Below are 26,170 nucleotides of genomic sequence, written 5' to 3' on the forward strand. Positions count from 1 at the left end.
AGTGGGGGATTGAACATTAAAGGCATGTGTCTTATCCACTGCTCCACCACCACCCAGTACAGCAGCTGTTAACATGGAGGCTTTTCTTCCTCTGATGATCAGTCAGAGCTCAGTCTCTACACAGCAGCTGCATGTGAACTCCTCCGTCACTGTAAACTGTCTGTGGTAAATATTTTAGTTTGTGTTCTTGATTTTTTCTCACATACGCAGTGAACAGACACCACAGGGAGGACGATCCTGTAAGATACAGTTAGACTTTTAACTGGAAAGAAACTCTCCCATCCTGTTCCTGTTAATGTGCAGTCATAGTCTGGAGCTTTTCTTCTTTGTCTTTAGAGACATTTTCTTCAGACTTTTATACAAATACTGCACCTCATGAAATGAGCCATTAAACTACATTTTCAAAACTAGAACGACCTCTCTATGTCTCCTCAAGTAAAGTCATCACCTCAGCTGAGAACGATAAAGAAATAAACCCTATCACTGGTGCTTTTCACTCTGCTGGCTTTGACTCTGTTTTGCTGTTGCTCTCATCTCTGCTGTCTCATGTTCACCATGTCAGAGCTGGTACTGGGGCCGCCGAGCTCCATTTGACAAACCTATTCAAGTAAAAGCATTAAAGTACTTTAAGTACCCAAATGTCCACTGCTGGTCACTTCCTGTCAGCACAACTCCATCTCTTAGGGAACTTCCACCCCTACTAACCACACTAGCTCCCCCTTATAGCTCCCCCAGCGGTGACTTGCTAAGAGACGATGCAATACCTGCATTACATTTAAATAAACTTGTTCTTACTGCCACACAAAGAGGTCTTGTTGGAAGTAATCTTATGATCTTGGACTCAGAAATAGCTCTCCAAGCTGACTCAGATGTTCCCTTGTCTGGCTACATTATTTATAGTGTGGGCAGAGGTGGTGGTGTTGCACTTTATGTAAAGTGCTGCTTAAATGTTTCTGTATCCTTATGAATGTCTAGTTTAAACAGTTGCACTTATATATATGTAATATATATATATAATCTGATTGATGCATCACGTGTTTGTGCAACTCTGAATGGCTGATTATGGTTGACCTGATGGTTTTTTACCTGTAGCAGACACATTTTAAGACATTCGTACTGAGCTTAATCTGACTCAGCTCCGAACCAAACCGACCCGCCCACACCTTAAAAACCTGTAAAAATCTACTCTGCTAGACGTTGTTTTAACAAATACTCCCTGTAAATGCGCAGCCAGTGGGGTCTTTGCTGATGTCATCAGTGACGACTGGCCTATTGCAGGAATACCAGACTCAACTACCCCGACCCCAGTTTCCTTTCCAAGAGTAGAGTAGAGCCCTGAATGCAGTTCACCACTGTGCCCTCAGGTTTATCACTGACAACACTTACTGTTATTATCACTGTGATCAAAATGTGGGATGGGCCTCTCTCTCTGTGAGGCGTGAGCAACATGCTCTCTTCTTTATCTATAAAGCTCTTCTTTCAGAACTACCTCCACAAATATCTACTTTCATTTCTCCAGACTTAAAGAGACTCCAGTGGTCTCCACAGAGCTGAGCAGGACTGCTTTTACTTCCTTCGCTCCATATTTATGGAATAAACTGCAGACCAAACTCGAGCAAAACTTTGTTTTAAAGAATCAATATGATGTGGTTTGTTATTGTTCCACTAGAATTGTACATTTTGGTTTGAAATGTTTTGATCTGTTTTCATATATTCACTTGTTTTTACATTAATTAACATGAATAATTAACATTCCCTCTTCAAATAAAAGTGTTAAAAAGTACAAGTTCCTCTGTGTTTTAATATTGTTCAGTTTGCTCTTCTCTTTTTGTTAGAAGTGTTTCATCTGCATCAGTTAGAAACAGCCACTGTGTAACACGGTTATTTCTAGAGAATGCACTTTGCTTCTTGATCGGCCCAAACTCTTATTTAGCTATTTCTGTTTAATACAATTATTTTACTTTCTTTAATCTGCATGAAGGTGTCGATAAGATCACTTTAAAATATCCCACTTGCTGCCTCGCCTACTGTTGCCTGTAGTCTGTTGTTCTCTTGTAGACAACCAAACCACTTGCTTTGTTACTGAGGGAGCTGCGTATTATCTGCCTTCTCCTACAGCACAGGTACCCGATACCATCTGATTATTCCTAAATATTTACAACTCAAAGAATTATTGTGGCAACAACACGGAACAGGCCGTTGTTGACTAAAGTAGCATAAGACTACATATAGAGGGAGACGTGTGCATCTCAGGACTGTTGAATCTCTCCCTCTGCAGCTCAGAACAGCTGCTAGTCTGACTAATGATCATCATTATAAAACAAATCGCAACCAAGCGAATTACAGAAAATAAATAATTTCTATCCAAAGAAAGCCAGGCTCTGTGTAACGAGAGGTTCTGCTGATTTATCACAATCAATCCAATGATTTTTAAACAGTGTGTAGCCTACATTTATTCTGCAGAGACTAAACACACTTTGACACGTCACTAATGGAAAGTGAAAGTATTTCTGCAGCTTCGGGTCACACAGGCTGTTTTCCAACACAGTGTGCAGTTACAGGAACTGAGTAACATTAGTAGAACAACCTGAAACAGAAAAGGTTTTTCCCTGATGTTGTAGATCAGGGGTATTCAATTAGATTTCAAAGAGGTCTAGTTAGAGAAAATTTCCTGAAGCAAAGGTCCGGAACATCAAAACGACGAACTTGCGTTATCATTCAGTACTATAACCTATAGTTGTATCAACACATGTTTTTAGTCAACAATGGACTGTCAAATCAAATAATATTTCAGTCAGTTTTCACATCAAACTGGAAGGATAATAAATAATAACTATTCAAATAATAAATTCTAAATTTAAGTAAACTAAATTAAAGTGCCTAATTTTTAGAAAAAATGTAACAAAAAGTGTAGCTTGAACGGACGGCGGCTGGGTCCGGATCCGGGCCGCGGTCCGCCTATTAGTGACCTCTGTTGTAGATGTTTGAAGTTAATGCCCAAATTAACATTAGCTTGTTAAATCTACCTTCCTCTTTCCTCGTCTCTCTCTGCCTCTCCTCAGATGCGTTCTGCCACTGTGTTACTTTGTTGTTTTTAGCTTCTCAATACTTATTTACTCCTCATTTCTCACATTAAAGCCCCAACAGTTTGTGCAGGAAATTATATTTTCTGACTTCTGCGACAAATTAATAAAATAAGGTTTATTATTATTATTATTACAGCCAGAAAACCCTGTTTGAGTGTTCATATGAGAACCTGACTGCTTCTCTTCATTATGTCGCTGTGTTTCTGAGAATCTCATGAAAACCAGGACCTGCTGATTTATTTGATGTGTGATATCTCTGAGAGAAGAAGACTGAATCTCCTCCATAGTTAACAGACTGAGAATCAAAACTCTATTAACAGAAACAGACTCTGTACTGAAGCTGAACGAGGTCGATGCTGTTCAGGTCTGTGGTTGTGGTTTTGTTTATTCTTAGTTTTCTGAACTGAAGAGAGGTGAGTATCTGTTAGCCGCAGCCAAACCAGAGAACTTTTTCAAATTTTCCATCCGACAGCTTTGTGAAACCCAAAGAACCACAGGAGGAAAACAAGAACGAGAAGAAGTTTATTGAACCTGCAGAGAAACAAGTTGCCGGGGCAACAAGAGTAAAAAATCGTTAAAGTCATTAAATATAAATAACAGTAAAGTTTGTTTATATATATATATGTGTATGCATGTATGTATGTATGTGAGTGTGTGTGTTTATATATTTACACATATATTTTAACAATTTATTAAATCTTTAGTTTCAGTTTTTTCATGTCACTGATTTTACACATAAAAACATCTAAAAATGTTGCACTAAATCGGAATCAGCCTACAAATGTTGCTTGACATTTAGCACGTGTTAAATGTCAGGTGACTTCTGTAGCGTACTGAAAGTCCAGTATGCCTGTCGCTGGGCGTCGTACGTCATTTTGGGGAACGGTCATACATGTCATTGTTCTGTCCAACAGACATTTACAGTATGTCATTTTGGGAAATTTAACATTCAACCTATTTTGTCATTTATGTATGAGGATTTGTCTCTTTGTAGCTGCATGAGTCTAATTTAGCTTTGACAGTGAAATCATTGACAGTGAGTGCTGAACGTGAGAGGCTGCGTCGTTGTTTCTAAAGTCCTCAGTTTTGGCCCATCTTCACTAAAACGCCCTCCGGAGTTTAGAAACGCAAAACGGGGTTGGCAGCATTTCCAAACTTCTCTGTTTTAGGTCTTTGTTTTCAGTGTTGTAGTCTGGACGGGGAGGCAAACGTAGCAAAAGGTCTCTGTTTTAATAAAAAAATGCAGTAGTGTGGATGGGGCCTCAGTGAAGAGTAGACGACCTCTGGCTCTGCTGGAAACTCTGAACACACAAACACAAACAGTTCAAACAACATGAGAAACTGTTGGAGACAAAGAAACTTCATCACCAGACAACAACTCTATTTATTATATTAATTATATTAAAATTGAAATTTCTGTGCTGATTTCTGTTTTTTTCCCGTTCTCTCAGATTAGTTTTTTCCTGTAACCTTCTTTAAATGTGCACGTGGCATCTTTTCACCTGCATGATAAATACAACCACATATAAAGAGGTTACTCCCCCGAACCAAATGCACCAAAGAGGAGGGAAGACTAGATCATGCCTGCATGTATGTTTATGAAAATAAATGAGAAAAGTTGATCTACGGTAGAAAACTTGTCTGAAAGCAACACAGAATGCTGCATTATATGATTCATTGTTACTGCATTATATTTTTATATTTTGAATTGTTACCTGCAGCCTGAATTTAGTGTTTCCCTTTAAATAAATTAAGACATTCCCGCCATAAGTTGATACAGAAAAATGCAGAAATTGTCAGCAGACTGCAGTTTTAATCCCCTTCAATGTTGAAGCAAAACATACGCTCTTACATTGCAACATCCAAATGTTTCAAAAACTTCCCTAGAATGCACGATCTGTGGGATAAAACAAATTACTGGGGCAACAATTCCCAGATACCTGCTCAAGTTTGATCTCCTAATTTAGGATGAAGTCTGAAAGATAGCATGTAAGCTGATCAACCTTATTCATCATTGACCATGACTACTGACTTGTCTTTAGATAATTGAACACATTAAACATTAACATTAAAATTGTGAGGAAGCAGTTAGCTTAGCTTAGCTTAGCTTAGCATAAATACTGGACGCTGTTAGTCGTGCTCTGATCTGCTGTGGAGTGATTTTGGTTTTTGGTTCCTGTTCTCAAAGTTTTGGTTTTGTGTTCTCTGTTTAGTCTATTGTTCCTGACCCTTTTCATTCTGTGCTCTCTGTCTTGCCTTGTTCCTGTCTGGTATGCATGCTGTTCTGTGTCTTCTGTTAACTTTGTCAAGTCTGTCCTTGAGTATTGTCGCATGCATTACTTCCTGTTTTACTTTGCTATCCTCCTAGTGTCTGGTGATCATGTCTAGCTTTGTTCCTCTTCTGTCTAGTTTGGTTTAGCTTTGTCTGATTTATTGCGTTACCTCTGCCTGGTTTATTGTACTTTTTTATTGTACGGGACCTGTGCATCTCCTGCTCGTTTGTTCCTGTATTTAATGTGCTCAGTTCTGTTTAGTCCTTGTGCATCCTCGTGTAATGTTGAGTGTTCTGTCCTGCCACTGTATTATTTGATTATTCTGTTTCTGGATTTCTGAGCCTTTGTTGGATTTACCCCTGTGTTTGGACTCTTGCCTGCCTGTGCTCCGACGTGAGCCTGTTTTTGTTTATTTAATTAAATTCCTTGAACTGCACCCTCTTTGCTAGTGTCTGCATTTGGATCCACACCTCAGTTTGTTTGCCGTTGCACTCAGCCTTTCCATGACAGAGGCAGGGGAAACAGCGAACCTTGGTTCTGTTCACATTACATTAAATTTACTCATTTGGCACTTTTATCCACAGCGACTTACATTTAAGGAACAACATACAAGCATCAATAAAGCAAGAGATCTACAAGTGACAATAGATACTAGTAAGAGTTAACTGCATATACAGCGTCCAAAGTTAATAAATAAAGAGCAGCTGTACCTCTCGTCCTGTTGGTCTGATGGCTGTTTGTCAATAACTGAGGTCTTTTGTTCCTCTCACTGCTGAGTAGACTGCAGCTGAATAACACTCTGGAAGACAAAATGCATACAAATTACATTGCTGCAGGTACAACAACTGTACTGTTAGTAGATTCACTGCTGTACTACTAATTCTGCAACACTCAATAATGACAAAATAATTTTATTTTTCATGTAGAATTACAATAACTTTTAAACTTTATGTGGTGGTGGAAAGTGTTTTGATGTTTCTTTTTACTATATTAGTTATTGACAGCAGCGCAGCCAATAACTGACACAAGATATGCCCATAGCAACATAAATGTTACGACCCATGAGGTCTGGGTGCTATAATTGTGTTACTTTGGGTGTGTCTGTCTTTCCCCCGCAGGTGTGTACGCGCGCCTGCTGAGTGACGCTGGGTGGAGCTCACAGCTGGGGCCGATCAAGGCCAATTAGTAGGCTATGTAAGCCGGGCCAGTTGAGTGCTCGTGGTGTGGTGGTCGTCTCGCTCGTCATCGGCTCATTCAATCCGTATCTGTCAGTTGTTATTCACATTAGTCTGGGTAACGTACTGTGCGACTTACTGTACCGGGCAGTGGAAGCCGGTGTGGTGAGCGGCGGGTGCCCTCCATGCGTGCTTCCCCAACGCGGTGGCGGTGGGGACTGTGTGGTCAGCTGGGTGGTACTTTGTTATTTAGAAACCTCGTATAATTTACATTTATATTTGTCTCTCGTGTAAGCAGAGATTGCTTTTTGTTTTGCCCTCTTTTCTAAGAATAAATACGTTTACTTGACACATGTTTTTCCACCCGGGTTATTAATCTTTTGTTCGTCCCCCACCCCTAGATAAGCCGGGGACGTAACAATAAATTAAGCAAATGAGCGTCCTCCAATCTGATGCCTGAAGCTGAGTGAGTCGGTGGAAGATTAGGGACACCTGACGTCGTAGACAATGATGAATGCGGGAACTCAAGACACAGGCTTTCAGCCACCCACAAATTCAGTAAGATCTCTTCTTCAAAATCCATTTGAGAGGAGAACTTTGGTGGAGAAACTACATGTCAAAGATCTCGGCCCAGACCAAGCTGACATCAAAATCAGTCTACAGGCTAGCGAGAAAGTTAAAACGTATGTACATGCTCTGCAATTGGTACAATAGAAAAGCTTGGCTAGCTGGTTGCCGTATTTTTCTTCCCATGCTTGCTTTTTAAAGCGAGAACGGATACAATATGGACTGTTACAGGAGTAAATGACAGATACATTTATCTGAGAAGATTAAGAAACATGAGTGTACAAGGGCACATATGGACAATATGGTGAAGGTTGCCATGCTAGACAGAGTAAACATCGCTACACAGCTGTACGAAGGCCACAGGATTGAAGAGGTGGAAAAGAACAAGCATGTTTTTTCAAAGATAATTGACAGTGTTAAATTCTGGGGGGCCTTTAAACCGGTCTTTGAGCTTGCCTTTTCTTTTCACGCCACTTTCTATGTTTATGTTCACTGTTTATGTTTTTGTCTAAGACACTTTTTAATATATTTTCCACCTGCTGTCACTCTTCTCAACACCACTGCTCTGAGGGGTGAAGACCGAATATAACTGGAGGGTATTTATCTGTAACAGGGAACTGGATGACCACAAAGCTGCTCGCTCTGTTAAAACAAGATCAAGTGCAACAAAACAGACAAACATCAGCTAAAACAGACCACCTAATAGTGTGAAACCACAACAGCTTCACGCCACAGTTCACTGGAATCAACAGGTTGCTCCTGTGGTTTGATTTGCAGAGACACAAAAAAGATGCAGAAGACAATCAACCAAGTGTCTTTGGTCTGCTGAGTCCATCTTCTCTGTTATTTAAAATTAAGCACTTAATGTAATAATTATTTACATTAAAGCAAACCGATCAATAATGATGTTTGAGTAAAAGTTTAAATATATTTAGATATACTACATGTGAGCAGAATGCAGAGAAATGTAAGCTCTAATGACTTATTATTATATTATCCCTTTTTTTTATTAACAGTCCTGCAGTGAAACATGTGCAGTGTTTTTATCAGAAACAGGAAACTGGACAAACACAGAGCTGTTAGCGTCTTTTAACAGATTCACTACAGGGTGCACAACAGACAGACTCCCATACAACACATATCCTTGAAGTCGAACCCATGCAACTTGAAGAGCTCATCTGACACCAACGGAGCATCTCCATCAAGGACATTTCCTTAATTCCTGCCCTGTTCAGCCAATTCAAGACCTTCTCAGAATGCAGATCCAAGCCACTGTCACAAATGATTCTCAAAAAATACCAAAACAAAAACACTGGCAGTAGCATTTCAGGTGTGCAGATCCGAACTTGTCACATATTGAGGCTTGGTCAAGGCCCTTTAGCGTCATTTGTCCATTTTAAGGCTCTGCGGTCAAGTTAGCAATGCTTAGCAACCATAAATATGCAACATCTGGTTAGACTTTCAAAATAAAACACTAGCCATTAGAAACATTGCCAGTTTGAAACGACACATTATTAAAATTGTGAAACTTTGCAACTTGGTTTGGTTTAGGCACAAAAATACTTAGGTTACGTTAAGGTTAGGAAAAGATCATGGTTTGGGTTAAAATAACTACGTACAGAAGTTAACATATGTCACTTGCATAACTTATGCAATTTGCTTGAGGCCGATGTGCACAGCTGTAGGATTTGCCAGTCGACATGCATAAAGTCAGACTTAGGTTTAGGCACTAACATTTCTGATGGTTATAGTAAGGGTAGGAGGCTGCTAAAGCTAGCTAGCTTTAGCGTCAAATAACTACCTTGTCACTTAAGCTTTATATGCTTTGTCACTTTTTGGTATTGGACGCCCTACGATCTCAACTATGACGCTATAGCGATCCCCACTGTGTTACAAACTGACGTGACGGGTTTTGACCATGCATCCATATGTAACAAGTTGGGGAGTGAGAACGAGTTGTTTCAGTCTGGACGGCGTGAAAGTAGCATTTTAAAACAAAAACATAGTGTGGATAAAGCCTCAGAGTGCTGGAGGTGTAGCGGTCCTGGAGGGTCTGTTGACATTAAGTCCAGTGGTCTCTGTTTTTTGGGGATGATAATGATGAATTTGTTTACCTCCTGTTATTCAAAGCAACAGTAGAACTCATTTAGTTTGTCGGCCAGGCTAAAGTCGTTAGTGGAGAGGAGAGTCCCCAAATATGTATTTTTACATTTGTGCTGTGCAAAATCATATCAATAGAAGCAGGGAGGGATTTGTACGTTTGTGGCTCGCTTCCAGTCAATTAATGGAATTTAGTGTTCTGTGGAAATCTGTAGAAAGAAATCCACAAGTCTGAGAATCAGTTCATTAGCTACACCAGCAGGTAGCGACAACGACATTCCCTCAAGTGAGTTAACACGATATCAGCACTACCCAGCATCACCCTCATCTACAGAGACAACAAGGAGGAGGACTGTAGCCTGGTTTCAACCAGGAGGTGAAAAATAACTGGAGAATCTTTATTTAAGTCAACGATGGTGATTCAGGTTCATCATTATTACTACCAAGAAATAATTTACCTCTGCTTCGTCTGATTCGCTGCCGTTGGCGATGTGATATTCTGATGTCACTGAATGTGATGTCCTCTGTGATGTCATTTCCTGCAGCTTCTTCTTCAGCAACTGGAATGAACCAAAATGAACAGCAATATAATTTACATGTTAAATTTTCACTGGACATGGACATCATTACTTATACTTAAAATAACTCTCAATATGGTAACATGTGTAGGGTACACACATCCATAAAATGGCAGTACATTAGTATGTTCAGTGCTTTTGTTTTATAGAGTCTACGAACAGTAAAGACGTAAAAATCAAAACTTGTTGTTCACGAAGTCATCCGTCTGTCACTAGGAAAAACACTGTGGGAATGTAACAGTGGGTAAATCATGATGATCTGGTAGATAATTTTTTAATCAGTCATTTTATCAGTGCGGCGCCTGTCACATCTGTCTGTGCTCAACACACGGCTTGTCTGATCCCATTCAAAAAGTCTTCTTTCAATATTAACGCGTGTTAAATCCATAAGTCTGTGTCTAACCTGGATGTTTCCTCTGAACACGCCATCTGAAAAGTAGAACCAGCAGAACCAGTAAAACCAGAACAAAGAACAGAGGAACAGACCACAGCATCACAGAGGGAGGAGGAGGAGCTGGTGATGAAGAAAGACAGGTGGATGTAGGAGGACGTGTAGTGGTGGGTTTCCCTAAAATGAACAGGAAATAATTATCAAAAGAACTTAAATGAAAAATGCATTACAAAATCCTCCTTCTGGCCTTTTCTGCTCAGGTGGGTGCAAATTTGGGTATTTAAATATTTACCCATTTTGTTTAATGTATTTTCCAGGTTTGGAAGCTGATTTATATTTAATATTTAAAACTAAGTTCCAATATTAGTCTTGTTAACCTGCACATGTTCACGTTACACATGTTTAAAGGTAGAGGTGCTGTATCGTACTAACAGAAAGACACACAGAAGTGAATTCATAACTTCTGTCCAGTTTAGAAAAAAAAAACAGGTCAGTTTGAGAATTATCTTTGAGCTCCTCACCTGTGACAGAGATCCAGCTGGATGGAGACTCTCCACGACCGCTGATGTTACACTTGTAGAGGCCTTCATCAGACTTGTTAACATGGTGGATGGTCATGTGACCTGTAGGCTCAGTCCTGATGAGGGAGCCATCTTTATAGAAACCAGCTGGGAGGTTGGAGGGAGGGGTCTCTGTTTTACAGTGCAGAGTGACATCATGTCCCTCCATCACAGGGAGGACAGGACTCTGCAGGATCACTGGTCCACCTCAACACAGAGACAAACTACAGCATTTCATCATTTACACACAGCTTCATCAACACTAACTCCACAGTCTGATCTTACCAGTGACAGTGATGTTGATGGTGTTACTGGTTGCTCCCTCTCTGGACTCACACCAGTAAACTCCACTGTCCAATCGGACGATGTCAGTGATTTTACATGAAGAACCAGCTGATCTTCCCCAGCCAGCTCCACACTGAGTCCTGGTTTCTCTGGTTGTGTTCCTCCTCAGCGTCCATCCAGCAGAGCTGTCGTCCTCCTCACAGCTCAGAGAGACAGACTCTTCTTCAAACAGCTGAGAGCTGCTGGGACTCACAGTCAGAGAGGCTGGAGGGAAGTTATTGTATTTTTAGTTAAATGACCAGACGGGCATCACAGTAAAACCTTGATGTCCAAGCATTGCATTTAAGAAACTTGTTTGTTGAACAAAAGATTCTGAACTTGTTGCCAAACTGATGCTGAAGATTTTTAGCTTCTGAAACTCCTGACATTTTACACATTGAACCTATTTACTGAAGAGTCTAACAGGTTTTGTGTTAATCCAATGTCACTTAGTTGTAGGTAGCTAATGATAGGATTTATTCAAACAATGAGCACAGCGGTTGCTAACACGCTGCACAACAATGATGGCTTGGACATCAATGGGACAGTTCCTTGAAGTAATGAGCTCAGGGAAACGGACCAGGCTTTATTATTTATTATTATAATTTATTTCCAACCAGCTCAGTAGCTGCATTATGAAGAAAGATTCACAATAAACTTTTTTTTTGGGGGGGGGGGGGGGGGGGTTAAACTGATTTATGTATGTCATGCATTTTAAATGGGATTCAGTGGCAAAAAGGCTGACAGACATACTAGAAATTCTTTTTTGCCTCCAAATGAATAAATACTTAATAATTCTCTGTGTGTTTTTATTACTGTATAGAAGTATAATAGTTATGCTTTAAATCTGACTCACAATAAAACTATTAACTTTATCCAGGGTTTGGAACTGCTTCCAGTGCACTGGGGCCCCAACACATGAAGCCGGGGCCCTTTTTTGAGCCCTCAGCAGCAGACTTCTCTCAGCTCTGTCTGTGAGCGATCTCTCAGAGGCTGCACAGCTCTGGTGTTTAAGTTGCAATGTTAACAGGAACAACGTTTAGATAAAGGACAATAGTTACAGCATCTCAACTGAGATGGCAGCCTCTGAAAAAGTAATAAACCTGCCAACCATTGAAATAATGATGAAATTTCTGCACATTTGAATTGAATTAAAAAGTCTCTAGTTTGTAACTGTAACTAGTTTCATAAAAGGTTTTATTGTATATGTGGAAAAAGGAACCAAGGTTGACCAAGGTGCTTCACGGGTTAAAATACAAAGAAGAAGTGACTGTCATTTCATGTCTGTAGCCTAATAAAGCTTGTTGCACCAGCTGCGGTGTCTAAATTATTTTCATTGAGTGTCATTGTCGTTGAGTGTTATCTTTTTTCAGGTAAATTCTAAAGTGACGTTGTTTTTCATCAGATTGTACTTACAGAGCAGAAAAGCTGTCTGTCCCATCGCTCCTCCACTCAGTCAGTCCAGTTAATCTCTTCCTCTCTGTAGGTGAGAGCAGTGACTGTGTAGAAGCTCATCTGGTTTTGCTTCTTCACTCAGAGCTCATCAGGAGACACGGGGCCCTACACAAAGAGTTTAATCACATGCAGGAAGTGACAGCGCTGCAGGCTGAACATGAAGGAGGGCTGATCTGAGATCACTGAGAGACAGATTCATTAGAAACAAGGAGGTAAAGTTCCTCAGTGGAGTTTCTCTCCACTCTGTAAATATCTGTGTGATGAAGATTTCACTTTTCAAAAACATTTTGTAGAAGTTTAGATCAAACTTTCCTGGGTCCGACGGTTTTTTAGGGATTGGCCATGTTCTGTGGTGAAGCCTTGATTTTTGATGCATAGTCATAGTAAGGTCAGACAACCTGCATGTTTTTAAATTATTATTTGTTTAGATTGTATAGCCTGTTGTGAGGAGCAGCAGCCTCTGATGATCAATAATGTATTTTTACTGTGGTGGTGATAAAAGCTTAAACGCTGTGGCATGCTAAGTGTTTTATATCTATGGATTCTTTTATAGGCTGATTTTAGAGCTTATATCGAGCATCAACTCATTATTGTCAAACAAACTAAATAAAGACCCTCTTCTCACAACAGTGCTATTATGCTGGGGATCCCGTCTCTAAAGATGAACATGTTGGATGAGTCACTGTCATCCTGCTGGCTGCAGAGTAACTCTGCTGACATCTGCTGGTTTAAAACAAACTCACACATTCAGAGAATCAACCTGACTTCCTGTTAATAAGATTTATTTACAGTTTTTTCTGAATGCTTAAGCGCTAATCGTGATTCTTGTAGCACAATTTCTAAAACTATTAATACGTATAGCAAAACCACTCACTGAGTTTGCAAAACTAAAAGCACAAACACTGCTTTGCACTCAGTTTGCAATTTTGTAACACACACTTTGCAAAACTGTCGGCACAATTCACTGCACAACACTCTTTGCAGAACTTTAAACACAACTCACTGCTTACACTCAATTACCAAATTTCCAACACACTCCTAGCAAAATTATACACATGTATGGCTATCATTAACACTATTTTGCCAACTTTCTGGCACACTTTCACATGTGAAAACTGTTTTAGATTATTAGTTCACTTTGCAATCAGCCTAAGCACTATAAATAAGCCACAGGTAAGCTGTCTGTGTGGAGTACAATGGAACGAGCAGTAAGAGTGAGAAGAGTGAGAATCAGAGGAGGCCGAGGAGGCCGAGGGAGAGGACGTGGAGGTGAAGAAGTTGGAGGAAGAGGACGTGGAGGTGAAGAAGTTGGAGGAAGAGGACGTGGAGGTGAAGAAGCGAGAGGGTTAGAGGAAGTTAGAGGAAGAGGACAAGGAGGAGCAAGAAGAGGACGAGGAGGGGAAAGAGGAAGGGTAAGAAGAGTAAGAAATAGAATAACTGATGACATCAGAGCTACAATAGTGGACCATGTCATCAACCATGGGATGACCCTGAGGGAAGCTGGCCAACGGGTTCAGCCTAATTTGAGCCGCTACACTGTGGCAAGCATCATTAGGACATTTCGAAATGAGAATCGGTAAGTACTTTGTAGCACTGCCATACTCTAATGAGAAACACAACAGTACCATACATGCAAAAATACTGAAATTGTTACTTTACAGAATTGCTAGACGTCCACATGTTGGGGGCAGAGGAAGACTGTTCACTCCAGAGCAAGAGACCCATATAGTGAACATGGTGATTGCCAATAATGCAATAAGACTGCGCGAAATACAGCAGCGCATAATTGATAATGACACCATCTTTCAAAATATACACAGTGTAAACATTTCTGCACTAAGTCGTTGTACTTGAGCACCACAGAATAAGAATGAAGCAAATTTACAGAGTTCCTTTCGAGAGAAACACGTGTAAAGCAACTGCGATATGACTATGTGCAGGTAAGCTATAGTGTCATTGGTTCTGAATTTGGAAGTGCATACTGTAGTGCTGTGCAGGGGCCTGATGTGCTGCATTTGTTTTGTCTTGTCCAGAGAGTGATGGAACTAGAAGCAGATGCCATGGGACATGAGCTACTTTTTGTAGATGAGGCCGGTTTTAACCTCAGTAAAACCAGGAGACGTGGCAGGAACATTATTGGACACCGTGCCATCATCAGTGTCCCAGGACAACGTGGTGGTAACATAACCATGTGTGCAGCTATAAGCCAAAATGCTGTTGTTCACCATCATGCAACCATAGGCCCATACAACACTGCACACATTATTGCATTCCTGGACACCTTACATGACATGCTCACTGTTCAGAGACCAGAGCAGACCCGATATGTCATCATATGGGACAATGTTAGTTTCCATAGGGCTGCTTTGGTCCGCAACTGGTTTACAGACCACCCATTCTTCATGGCACTCAGCCTCCCTCCATACTCTCCATTCTTAAATCCCATCAAGGAGTTCTTCTCTGCCTGGCGCTGGAAAGTGTACGACCGTCATCCTCATCAACAGGTAGCCCTTTTACAGGCAATGGAGGAGGCATGAGGAGATATTGACCAGGCATCATGTCAGGCCTGGATACGGCATTCAAGGAGATATTTTCCCCGGTGCCTTGGACTGGAGGATATCGCATGCGATGTGGATGAAATTTTGTGGCTGGACCCAGAAAGATGACATGATGTAGGCTGATTGTTTTTTTGTTTTGTTTTTTTTTGTAAAATTACTACTTTGTGTTCTGACTTTGTCTTGGTTTTGATGAGTGTGAATAAACACCAATACTTGAAGTTTGGATACTTGTATGTTTACATGACACTATGACAAAAGTATGACCTTAAATTGACATCTGTACACAAAGAAAGCAAAAGATGTGTTTTGTATTCATACCATCAGTGTGTAGTTGGCACATTGTGTGCTTAGTAGATGATGGCTTGTGTTTACTGTTTGATACGAAAACACCATTTTTACAAAGAGTTAATCTAGCTGTGTTCGCTTTTGCAAGAGAACTACAATGTTTTGATAATTGGGTGAAAGGTTTTCTTATTTGTGTGTAGAGTTTTGCAAAAATAGCCAGTAGTTACAAATGAACTAAGTGAACTAAATGATTTCATGTGAGCTTGTTACATAACGTGGACAAACGTTACACAGCTAACTTACTATAGGTGGATGAACCAGATCCTGAATCATGAGCTGGTCGAGTTGAAACTATAAACCGAGCTACAGTCCTTTTGCTAGTTGTCCCCCATAGATGAGCGTGAATATCCTGTCAACTCATGGGAGGCAATGTCACCACCGCCCCCTGCTGGTGTAGCTAATAAACTGCTCTTAAACTTACAAATATCTTTTTGCACATCTCGGTGAGACAGAGTGGACGAAACTCCACAAATGCGTAAAAAGGTAGTTACAAATGTAACGTGACCTGCAAATTGACAGGAAGTTTTCCACAAATGTGTAAAAACAGTTTTGTGTGTAGAAATGGATCCACAAATGCGTAAATATCACTTTGTATGTGTAATTTAAATATGTGTGTACAGATTAAATTGTGCATATTTGCAAATCACACTGTATTTTTGTGGATATGATTTTACACAACACAAATGTAAAAATATATGTTGTGGGTAGTGAGATATTTGTGTTTTTTTTTCTTTTACAGATCTCCGCAGTACACCTTGGACAATATTGCACGCATGTGTAAAAAGGAAGTTACAAATCTAATGTGATGTACAAATTTACAGGAAGTGATCCACAAGTACAAATGTTGTACAGTGATTCACATGTACAAATCACTCTGTATTTTTATAGATATGAATTACCACAATACACATGTAAAAATACACATTTTTTAATAGTGATTTATTGTGCATCATTTTACACATTTGTGGATTATCTTCTCAAATCCCGGTGCTCCTGATTCCGGTTCGCATAGATCTATTTTTAGGGGCATATAAGAATGAAATGCTAACATTACACAGAAGAATCACCACGACCTCCCTTCTCTAGTATTTTTGGCTATACAATAAAAATAAATTCACCTGCACTTTTAGCAGAAAAACTCTTTGGACGATCAGGATTTTCACATTGACAAAAATATCTACAAAATTTAATACCTTGTTTAATAGCGATTAAGACTTTTTAATACTTTTTATTGGCCTAAATTTTTTACCTTTTTAAGACTTTTTAAGCCTCCGTTGACACCCTGTTACCACAATATCTCCTCTATTTTCCTTTCGATCATTTTCTAAAATAAATGCATAAAATTGTATTTGCTATGAATCGAGGAATTATAGACTATAATTTGTACTTTATATGCAAACTATATATTCAAATCATTTCCAACATTCTTAAACACCCACAGTCCATTAATTCCTGTTGGATATTTGTATCACACTATAACGTTTATGTAATTTTGTCTGCCTTATAGCCCTTAATATCATTAGTCATCAAACAATCTTGTAGTTTCTATATTTTTGTTGTTAATCTCTCAGTATTGTTGAAAACTAATAGGCTATGAAATTGCGGCACCATTATGTTGGCATTACTATGCCTCATCACTGTGTTGGATATTAGGCTTTAGATTGCATCAACATACTTCACTGTTGCTGCTGTTTTGATCCACATGGTAATAAGGCTGTGGGGTTCACGGCTGAGGATTGGACTGATTCAAGGGAAGTTCTGCCTGATCCCGCCTCTCAGGTTGGAGATCCCTCATTGGAGCGGCACAACAACCCTCCTCCAATCCCTGAGCTGCCTGCAAGACTGCTTTCAAACTCCTCGGGTTCAAATAGGCTGACCTGCTGCTGTATCAGGCAACTACTGCTCACTATGTAGTTTGCCTCTGTGCTGATCACTTTGTTGAGTCCTGTGTGTGTCTTTGGTTGCCACATAGTAGCTGTCACATTAAAGTTTTTCTCTATTGCTAAAACACAATTTCTGATACCTTACTCCATTTTCTGAAAACATTAAACACAAGACCTCAGTTCAAGCACTATTTACAAAACCTCTGACTCCTCATGCAAAATGAATCTTAAGCCTTAAAACAGTTTTACCTGTGCTGAAAACCAAACACTACTCTCAAATCATAAACAAAACGATCAAAATTATATACACTATCAGACACCCAAAAAAAGAAAACACGTTCAAAAAATATAGTTCTCAGGGAGAAGTACATTTTTAATCTCAAAAGAAATTTCATATTTTTCCATCATTGTCTTTTGATGAATGAAAACATCTTCTATCACAGTAGCTCAAAATTGATCAGAAATGAATATATTTTGTTCTTTCTCCTCTTTGTACTCCTATTTTTACAGTACTGTCCTCTGCATCTCACAAACTTGTCCTTCATTTCTGTGATACTGCAACCAGTCAAAATCTATTGAGCAGTCAGTTCTGTCAACAAATGGAAAGCACAATCTTCAGGGCCAGACATTGTTTCCTCCATCCATTCTTAAACTTTCTCTGTCCCACCTTCAACAACCTGTTCGCTCTCTGAACTTGCTTATATTGGTTGCAGGTTTAAGGTATTGACAACAGACTGCACATTTAGCTAAATGAGTTCAGGCAATTGCGAACTTTGTTGGGTTTTAGTGTTTTAGCTATTGAGAAAAACTGTAATGGTAGTTTTGTTTTGTGACACTGGCCACAATAAGGCACCTTCCTGTTTGAATCTAAGTGATCTGTTTTATGTTGGTCTGTAGATTTGGGCTATAGATCAGCTTACTACTGATACAAATTACACTTTCTTAGCTAGTTGTTGTATTAGGTTCACTAGGTTTTTAATGGTGCTGCACCAAATACATCTGGTTTATGCTTCTGTCTCCTCTACCCCTAGTGAGCTGGGACGTAACGTAATAATTAGTTATTTAATAATTAAAGGTGAGAGACTGCAGATATGGTAAAAAAAAAAAAAAAAACAACAACTAAAAGATATCACCATGAAACTTTCCTAGTTGATTACTTTATTAAAGAAAATATTTTGTGTAGTACAGGTTTTCTGTAATGTTATGTTTAAATATGCAAATGAGGCAGTATCTAATAAAATATGCGCTAATTTGCATCAACTTCAAGAACTAAAATCTGAACCCTGGATTAAGTCAAAATGATTGTTTTATTTTGTTGACATATTAAACTCAAATGTTTTTACAGAGTTGTTTTTTAATTTTTTTTTATAAATCAAAAAATACTCCGTAGTACCGTAGAATTCTACACATTTTCATTTCAAATCTATATTTACAGACCCAGTATGGAATCAAATTCTTAACAACAACAACATGTAACATGTAACTGCGTAACAGCATGTCTGAACAGACACACTTACACACAGAAACAGACAGAGCCACCTGCAGAAAGCTAATGTGGTTTACACAGCCTTTTCTGTGTCGTGATACAGGTGAGAGGGTCCGGCTGCTCTCTCTGTTCTCCTCAGAGTTAACTGAACTGGGTTCAGTTTTCGGTCTGAGCAGGCCAGGCTGGGAGGCCATTGCGGCCCCCGGGTCCGTCCAGGTGGGGAGCAGAGCCGAAGGGAAGTGAGTTGAGTGGAGCGTGGGGGGAAAGAGCGAACAGAGCTTGTGCTGCTGTTTTTATCAGTGAGGCGTTTGAGGTGACAAAAGTTCAGCAAGATCACAAATAAACATCCTCAGCTTTGTGAGGTCCCTGTGATCACAACTGCTAAAAGGGCCTATATGCACATCATGCAGCAAACAGTTCAGCTTTCTTTGAAAACATGTCACCTTCCCCCTCCCTCGTTTGGGCGGGTCGACTTTCAGAAACAAAAACAGCTACACAACACAAAGAAGACGTCAGTCTGGTTTCACCTTTTCATCTCTGCAGCCAAATATGTGACTCAACCTGACATTCGGCTATGGAGAGATTCTCACTGTTGAGTAACATAGGTGGTCCGCTGTCAGCAGACACTACAGAGCAGAAAGAAGAACTCAGTCTGGTGTCAGCGTCATCAGCTCTGCTGTCATGGTCACTTTAACATGGCCGCCATTTGTGGCTTTGTTCGCATGTTCATGGATCGTTGTTCTGTGTCAAGGTAAGAGGTGTGTGTGTGTGTTTCAGACACAGTTTGAGTAGAGGACGGGCAGACTGGGGACACATTTGGAGAACTAGGACAGAGATTCAAAGCTTTTAGGAAATAATAAAATCTTTAATATTTCAGCTGTTCAGTGTCAGAAAAGCTGATATATATATTCAGATGGGAAATAATATCACTATGAATTTGGCCCAGGACTGATCCAGACCAGCCCACCAGAACTGGCTCCTGTATACTCCACCAAAGCTGCCCTGCTAATGCACGGACATACACACATGACCAGCTTCTAATAAAAACAGCAGCATCACTACTGAAAAACACACAAACACTGCACATTGTTAAAAAACTTCAGAACACACACTGAATTTGTCCTGAACTACCTCACACCACATGAAGACACAAAACTGTCTGAGGGTCAGCTGGTTGGCTTAAAGTCATGAGAGTACATATTCTAGAAAACTGGTTGAACTCCTCTCCAAACACTGAACGTAACCTAAAGAGCAGCACTGATCATCAACCTGGATATGAATTAAATAATATATAAACAATAACTAATAAAGGCCCAGTTTTTGAAAAACTACACGAACTCAGCAAATGGTCAACATTTCATATCAAGTGAATTAATAGTAATGCAACAAATGTTTTTGAGTGGCTTTACTTGCTGTTCAGCCCAGGCAGAGGATGAGTTTCAATGCATTGTCTGGTACTAGGCAAAGTTGTAGAAACCTTGTCAATGAGCATCCTAGCAAGCAAATCAATGAAGCTACATTCTCCTGCACAAAATATGAATTTGAGAGGGAAAGGACTTGATTACTTTTACAATATGTATTTGCAGCCAACACCTGTATAGACATTTGTAAGTGTCTAATACAATTTAACTTTTAGAATCACAAGGCAAAACTGAAGTGGTTGTCATGGAGGTTGTCTTGCCAACCTCAGCAGACAATTGGCTGAATTGGGAGGGTTGTCAGCTGATTGTGCTCACCTGGGGCCATTATGGGGCCGTTATAAAAGCTGGCTCACATCTAGCAGGTTACATCCATGCCTGGCATCTTCTTTTGTACTTGTGTTTATTTTATTTTAATCAATTATACTTGTTTTAACTAAGTACCTTGCATGGATTCCTTCTTTATCACATTCCCTGAGCCGCTTTGTGACAAACGGTTGCCATTTCCCTCAAAATCCAGACAGGACAGTGAATTGGAAACATTCAGAGCTTTCCTAAACTCAGATTTGAGTTTTTACACTGGTTGGTTTGAGCACCCAGTTATTGACGTTTTTATCTCAATTCTTTCTTTCTAGTACATTCATAAAACAGTAGCTTCCCGTGTCACTGAATCTTCAGTTAACTTTTTCATTATTAATAACAGAAGGTATAAGGCTGGCTGCTAAACAGCCCAGACGTTGGCCAGCCCACCAGGAACTTTCCCGGTGCCCCCGATGTCCTCTGCTGACTGGTTTCTGCAGCTGGGACTCAAGTTGTCTGAGAACAGAGTTTGAAATGCTGCTGAGTTCACGTGTGCTGTTTTATAGAGACCTGACACTTCCATCAAAAGATGTTTGAAACATTACACGTCCTGACTGCAGGGTTTTCTGTTTCTGTTCAGAGACACAGGAGGTGAAGGCTGGAGAGGACGCCACTCTTCAGTGTCAGGGTCACAGAGAGGCTGCAATCACACTGATAAAGTGGAGTAAACCTGACCTGAAGTCAGATGATGGTTATGTCTTCTTCTTCAGCCTTGATGAAAAAAATGAAAACATCCAGCATCCATCTTATCGTGGTCGAGTGGAGCTGAGAGATCCAGAGATGAAGGATGGAGACGCTTCTGTGATTCTGAAGAACGTCAAAACCAATGACACTGGAACATATGAGTGTCGGGTTAGAGAGAAAGACAGTTCAGGCAAAGTTGAAGTCGTCAGCTCCATCGGTCTGACAGTGACAGAACCAGGTGAGCGTGTAGAGCTCAGAGTGTCTCTTTGTCTCTCAGGTGAGCGTGTAGAGCTCAGAGTGTCTCTTTGTCTCTCAGGTGAGTGTGTAGAGCTCAGAGTGTCTCTTTGTCTCTCAGATGAAGCTGCTTCCTGGTAGTTGAGCTGAGAAACATCACAGATCAGATGTTTGTGTTTTAGAAAGATGTTGCTGAGGAGACTTTAGAGGAAACAGCTGCTACGAGTCATGTGATCAAAGTGCAGTAGATAATGTCTGACATTCTGTTCACCTGCTGACAGCTGATACCTCACACCTGTTTCTGCTCTGCAGGTCACACAGCTGGACACAAGGAGGGAGGAGACGAGGAGGGAGGAGACAAGGAGGGAAATGTTGGACTGAAAGTTGGTCTGTTAGTTGGTGTGATTCTTCTTGTTGGTGTTAGTGTTGTTGTTTTTAGAAAGAAGATCTTTGGAATATGTAGAGTATGCAAAGACAACAATTCAGACAAACATATTGCTCATAGAAATGTACCAATGCGAACGTTTTTCTCTGGCTGCTGATTGGTGGACTGAATGTGCTGCTGGACAGAAGAAACACATTCCTCCTGTAAAATAAACCTGAGCTGTTGACACACGTCTGAATTCACCTGGAGGCAGGTTAATGCCAGATGGGCTGACTGACCAGCAGCTCTGTGGGACAAACAATATGACCTGATGCTGGAACAGCCAGCTGATTGTTAATTACAGGAAGTGGTACAGACCGTCAGCACCTCCCCTCACCCTTAAAAGTGGATCCATCCATCCATGTAGAGTCAGCGTTCAAGAGAACAAGCAGAGTTCAGATCAAATAAACTGGTTAAATGACAAAAAGTGAAAAGGTCAGAAAGAAAAAGAAGCATAATCTCTGGTCTGATGCTGTAAAATCTTCTAAATGAACAGTGACCGATCCAGTGTCAATCTAAACTCTGCTAGCTGCAGTTATAACATTAACAGTAACTCTTGGATGGTTGGAGCTGGATTGTGTTCCCAGTCCAACCCTGAAGAGCTCTGTCCCTGTTGTTCACTCACCGACCTGCATCAGAGCTATCCCCTGTCACTACTGGTGTTCCCCAGGGCTCTGTCCTGGGGCCCCTTCTGCTCATCATCTATCTGCTTCCTCTTGGTCATATCTTCCGTAAATTTTTTGCGGATGACACACAGCTCTACCTGTCCACCAAACCTAACACATCTCTCCCACCCACCTCCCTCTTGCCTAAATCCCACCTGAAAACACATTTTTAAACTGGCATATCCCACATGATCACTATTTATCAGGTCACAGCAATCTTTGTTTCCAGTTGTACCCTGATTTTTATGCACTGTAACTATAGTTGTTAATTTTATTGAGTTATTGCTGTACAGTTTTATTATGTTTTGTGAGGCGCCTATAAATAAAATGTATTATTAGAGCCCGACCACGAACCGTGTGAACTCACCAAACTTTGCACATAATTCGGATGCGGCAAACAATTCCGTATATTATGGGTTTCACGCATGGGCATGGCCAGAGCCAGATTAAGAAGTCTGAGGCCCCTGGGCACAAAGTTTTTGTAGGGCCCTCATCCGCCCACACGTATGCACGCAATCGAAGTTTTGAATTATAGGGTGTTATTTGTTGGAAACACATCTAGTTTATAAAGGACTGATATTATCGGCTGTCATGATCTTATTGCATTTAAATTAGTATCTGCGTTTATAACAGCCATTTAATGACTATTAAAAGAAACGGAGAGACAGATTTGTCAGTCAAGTCAGGAGTGTTACATAGTTTAACTAGAAAGCGCTGTGCAACTCCCCTGTTGATAATAGCGCCACCGATCCACCACAAAAAGGAATCAGCTGACCAGAGTGGAGCAGAGCATTCGGAACCAACAACGGGAGTTCATGATGAGTTGGTCATTTGTCACATGCAATACATGACTTATGTTGCAGTCAATGTTGCAGTCAAGCGGGAAGTTTCCAGTCAGTGATCTGATACGAACGCAGGACCCCCTAAAACCTGCATTCTACTGAACGGCCAGCAGGGGGCGACTCTTCTGGTTGCAAAAAGAAGTCCGTTTAGTTAGTTTTAAGACTGTTTTAAATACACATGCTTATTCTCTCGCTGCACTTTCTAGCAGAAAATATTTATTGATGTGCAGTTGTTTGCATGATTTAACCACATGACTGCAACAATGCTTTCCTGGACCACAATATCAATACATTCCCCACCTCAAGCCTCACCTCTAATCCAGTTCTATGAATCAGATTCTTCAATTATTCACACACAAAAACACATCCAGTAAATATGCTACTTCACCGTCACCATGTAAAGGCAGCCCTCTTTCACTTAAAACATACAGCCACAACCCGCTTCATCTCCTCCTGTTTCTCTCCCTCCAGCTGTTGCACTAGTTTAGTTTCAGTCCCACTCCCAGTGAAAAATGAGCTATGCAGAAGCTATGCAAATATGTAATAACAGTGCTCTGTGCATTCCTCACGCACCTGGTCGCCGTGGTTCCAGTCAGAAAAAAACACCAACAAATATATTTACTTAGTTGAATAAAGCGTAGGCCTACAGGTAATGCAAAACATATTACCTGTGGATGGTGAATGGGTGATCCACATTGTGAACTTTTCCCCATTTTGGACGTGACAACACAGCAGATTATTAGTGAGAGAGCCGTGCACTGCTGCTGCTACAGCTAGCCTCAGGTTAGCTGTGCTCACAGACCGTATGGCTGCACTGCTAGCCTGGGCTTGATGTTACGGTGCGCTGCCTCCTCCGGTCCCTGGTTAGCTTGCTCATCATCTTCGATCTTCTACAACTTCTTCACCCTGATTATCAACCTGGCTACTTTTGAATATATTGTACGTCTCAGTGAAGATGCCTCCCTCTCCTATTCTTCTCTGTTTCATCTGTGTTTACTACAATCTTCTCTCACTCATTTCAACTTTTCCCACAGTCCACTCAATTCAGTGCTGGGTTATTTGATGACCATTTGATGATGTTACGTTTAGATAATAAAAAATATCAAAGTGCTTGTAACTGTCTCAAAGACATGTTTAATTGAAATGTCTATTTTGTATATTTGTATGTGTAAGTTCATGAATATTTGAGTTCATACAGCCATTTAAAAATAGGAAAAACATGTGAAGATGTTAATTCACATTAACAACATTCACATTCACAAAAATGTCTTTAATTTAAATACTGTTAAAAATGTTGTGCTTTTGTGTAAGGTTTATTTAAACGAACAACAGAGAGTAATGGGAAATGGGTCACATAGACAGAGTTAAGATAAGGGCATAACCATGGCATTATGGGTAAGAGACAATGTGGAGGCAGAGCATGAGGAATGAAATAAAGCCCCAAAATAACCGTATTCTGTACTTGGTTCTAGAGGCGCACATGGTAATTGCCTTTCATTTGTTTACCTTGGTGTATGGTACTTGTTGGTGTGCTTTACGTGGACAATATTTTTGTTTGGTTATATTGTATGATTTCATTGTATTTCGCTTGTGTTAATGTGTTTGGGCCTGTTTATCAATGGACACTAGCTTGAAAGGCCTTAAAGTGAATGTGAGATGAATGTTTTAAGCTGTCTTTTATTTTCTTGTAGTTTTCACGGTGTCTGCTGACGAAGGAGAGAGTTGCTATAAAATAAATCTTCAAAAGACATCTGTATGATGCGTGGCCATTATTTCTTGGGACCAGTGTAGCTATAGTGCTTTTTATTGGTTATACATAATCTAAAATGTAAAATTTCTATGGTACGTGTATCATGTCCAAATGTACAAAAAAGCCTCTTGCCCCGCACCCAATAAGAAGTCCAGGCTTTTTTGGATTTAATTTAATGGTAATTTTTTGCAATTTACAAACTTTAATGATCTCCTCCTAAGGAATTACTCAGATCGACTTAAAATTTTTGCTGTGCAGTCTAAACCTACTGACGATTAAAAGTTGTACAAAACGGTTATCAGTCGACCAGTTTGCCCATGTCGTGTCATGAAATATCAATGCTTCGCCATGAAACAGAAAGTTGTTATAACTTCAGTGTATATGCTCACATCTGTACCAAATTTTCAAAGAGTCGCGCCCTGAACACATCCACATGCATATGATACTCTTCCCCGGAGTCTTGCGTTTCTTCTTGGTGCCCTCTATTTCAGCCACCAGGCGGTGAAGTGGGGAAACATACTTGGCAAATCCCTTTACAAAGTGGCGATAATCGGAGGCAAACCCCAGGAACAACTGTATCTCAGTGCAAGATGTAGGTCGTGGCCATTCAGCCACGGCACTTATCTAAGAGGGATCTGTTTCCACACCAGATGCTGATATTACGTGACCCAGGTAGCAGACTTCAGGCTGGAAGAAGTGACATTTCTCAAGTTTTAGTTTCAGGTTGGGCTCTTTAAGACACATGAGTACCAGACTGAGACATTGGAGGTGCTGGTCAAAGGATGATGAAAAGATGACAATATTATCCAAGTACAGCAATAAAGATTGGAAGCTTTGGTCCCCAATGATTCTCTCCTTCAAACGTTGAAAGGTACTGGGAGCGTTACAAAGCCCGAATGGCATCCGGTTGAACTCAAAAAGTCTAAATGGTGTACAGAAAGCTGTTTTTGCTTTATCCTTCTCTGCCACAGGCACTTGATTGTAGCCACTTGCCAAGTCCAAAGTTGAAAAC

The 26,170-nt window shown here is 40.3% G+C and overlaps 2 protein-coding genes and 1 long non-coding RNA gene across 5 annotated transcripts in view; 1 reads left to right on the forward strand and 2 right to left on the reverse strand.

Annotated features, from left to right (window-relative positions):
* Window positions 1–3,591: 3,591 nt before the first annotated feature.
* The window catches only part of LOC119913138 (Fc receptor-like protein 5), a 135,462-nt gene continuing 112,883 nt past the window's right edge, over window positions 3,592–26,170 (reverse strand). For 2 of the 3 annotated variants that reach the window (XM_038732462.1, XM_038732460.1), the window contains one exon: window positions 3,592–4,387. In XM_038732462.1, the coding sequence (XP_038588390.1) occupies window positions 4,349–4,387 (39 nt within the window). In that variant the 3' untranslated portion in view covers window positions 3,592–4,348. Of the gene's footprint in view, window positions 4,388–6,069; window positions 6,159–9,659; window positions 9,762–10,182; window positions 10,348–10,691; window positions 10,752–26,170 lie in introns of those variants that run through there. The other variant, XR_005446390.1, reaches the window with a different exon arrangement.
* On the reverse strand, window positions 10,878–16,059 carry LOC119913154. Its single transcript, XR_005446394.1, has 3 exons — window positions 12,471–16,059; window positions 11,016–11,279; window positions 10,878–10,937 (listed from the first exon to the last, which is right to left on the reverse strand). It is a non-coding gene; the product is annotated as an uncharacterized LOC119913154 (long non-coding RNA).
* LOC119913146 (coxsackievirus and adenovirus receptor-like) lies at window positions 18,751–23,027 on the forward strand. The gene is made up of 3 exons (XM_038732479.1): window positions 18,751–19,532; window positions 21,140–21,481; window positions 21,790–23,027. Exons 1-3 carry the CDS (start codon window positions 19,463–19,465, stop codon window positions 22,017–22,019), a joined length of 642 nt encoding a protein of 213 aa, XP_038588407.1. The 5' UTR covers window positions 18,751–19,462; the 3' UTR covers window positions 22,020–23,027.

The sequence above is a fragment of the Micropterus salmoides genome, unplaced genomic scaffold (assembly GCF_014851395.1).
Source record: "Micropterus salmoides isolate LMB-PRFRI ecotype aquatic unplaced genomic scaffold, ASM1485139v1 Ms_hic_scaffold_2, whole genome shotgun sequence".
In the NCBI taxonomy this organism is placed as follows: domain Eukaryota; kingdom Metazoa; phylum Chordata; class Actinopteri; order Centrarchiformes; family Centrarchidae; genus Micropterus; species Micropterus salmoides.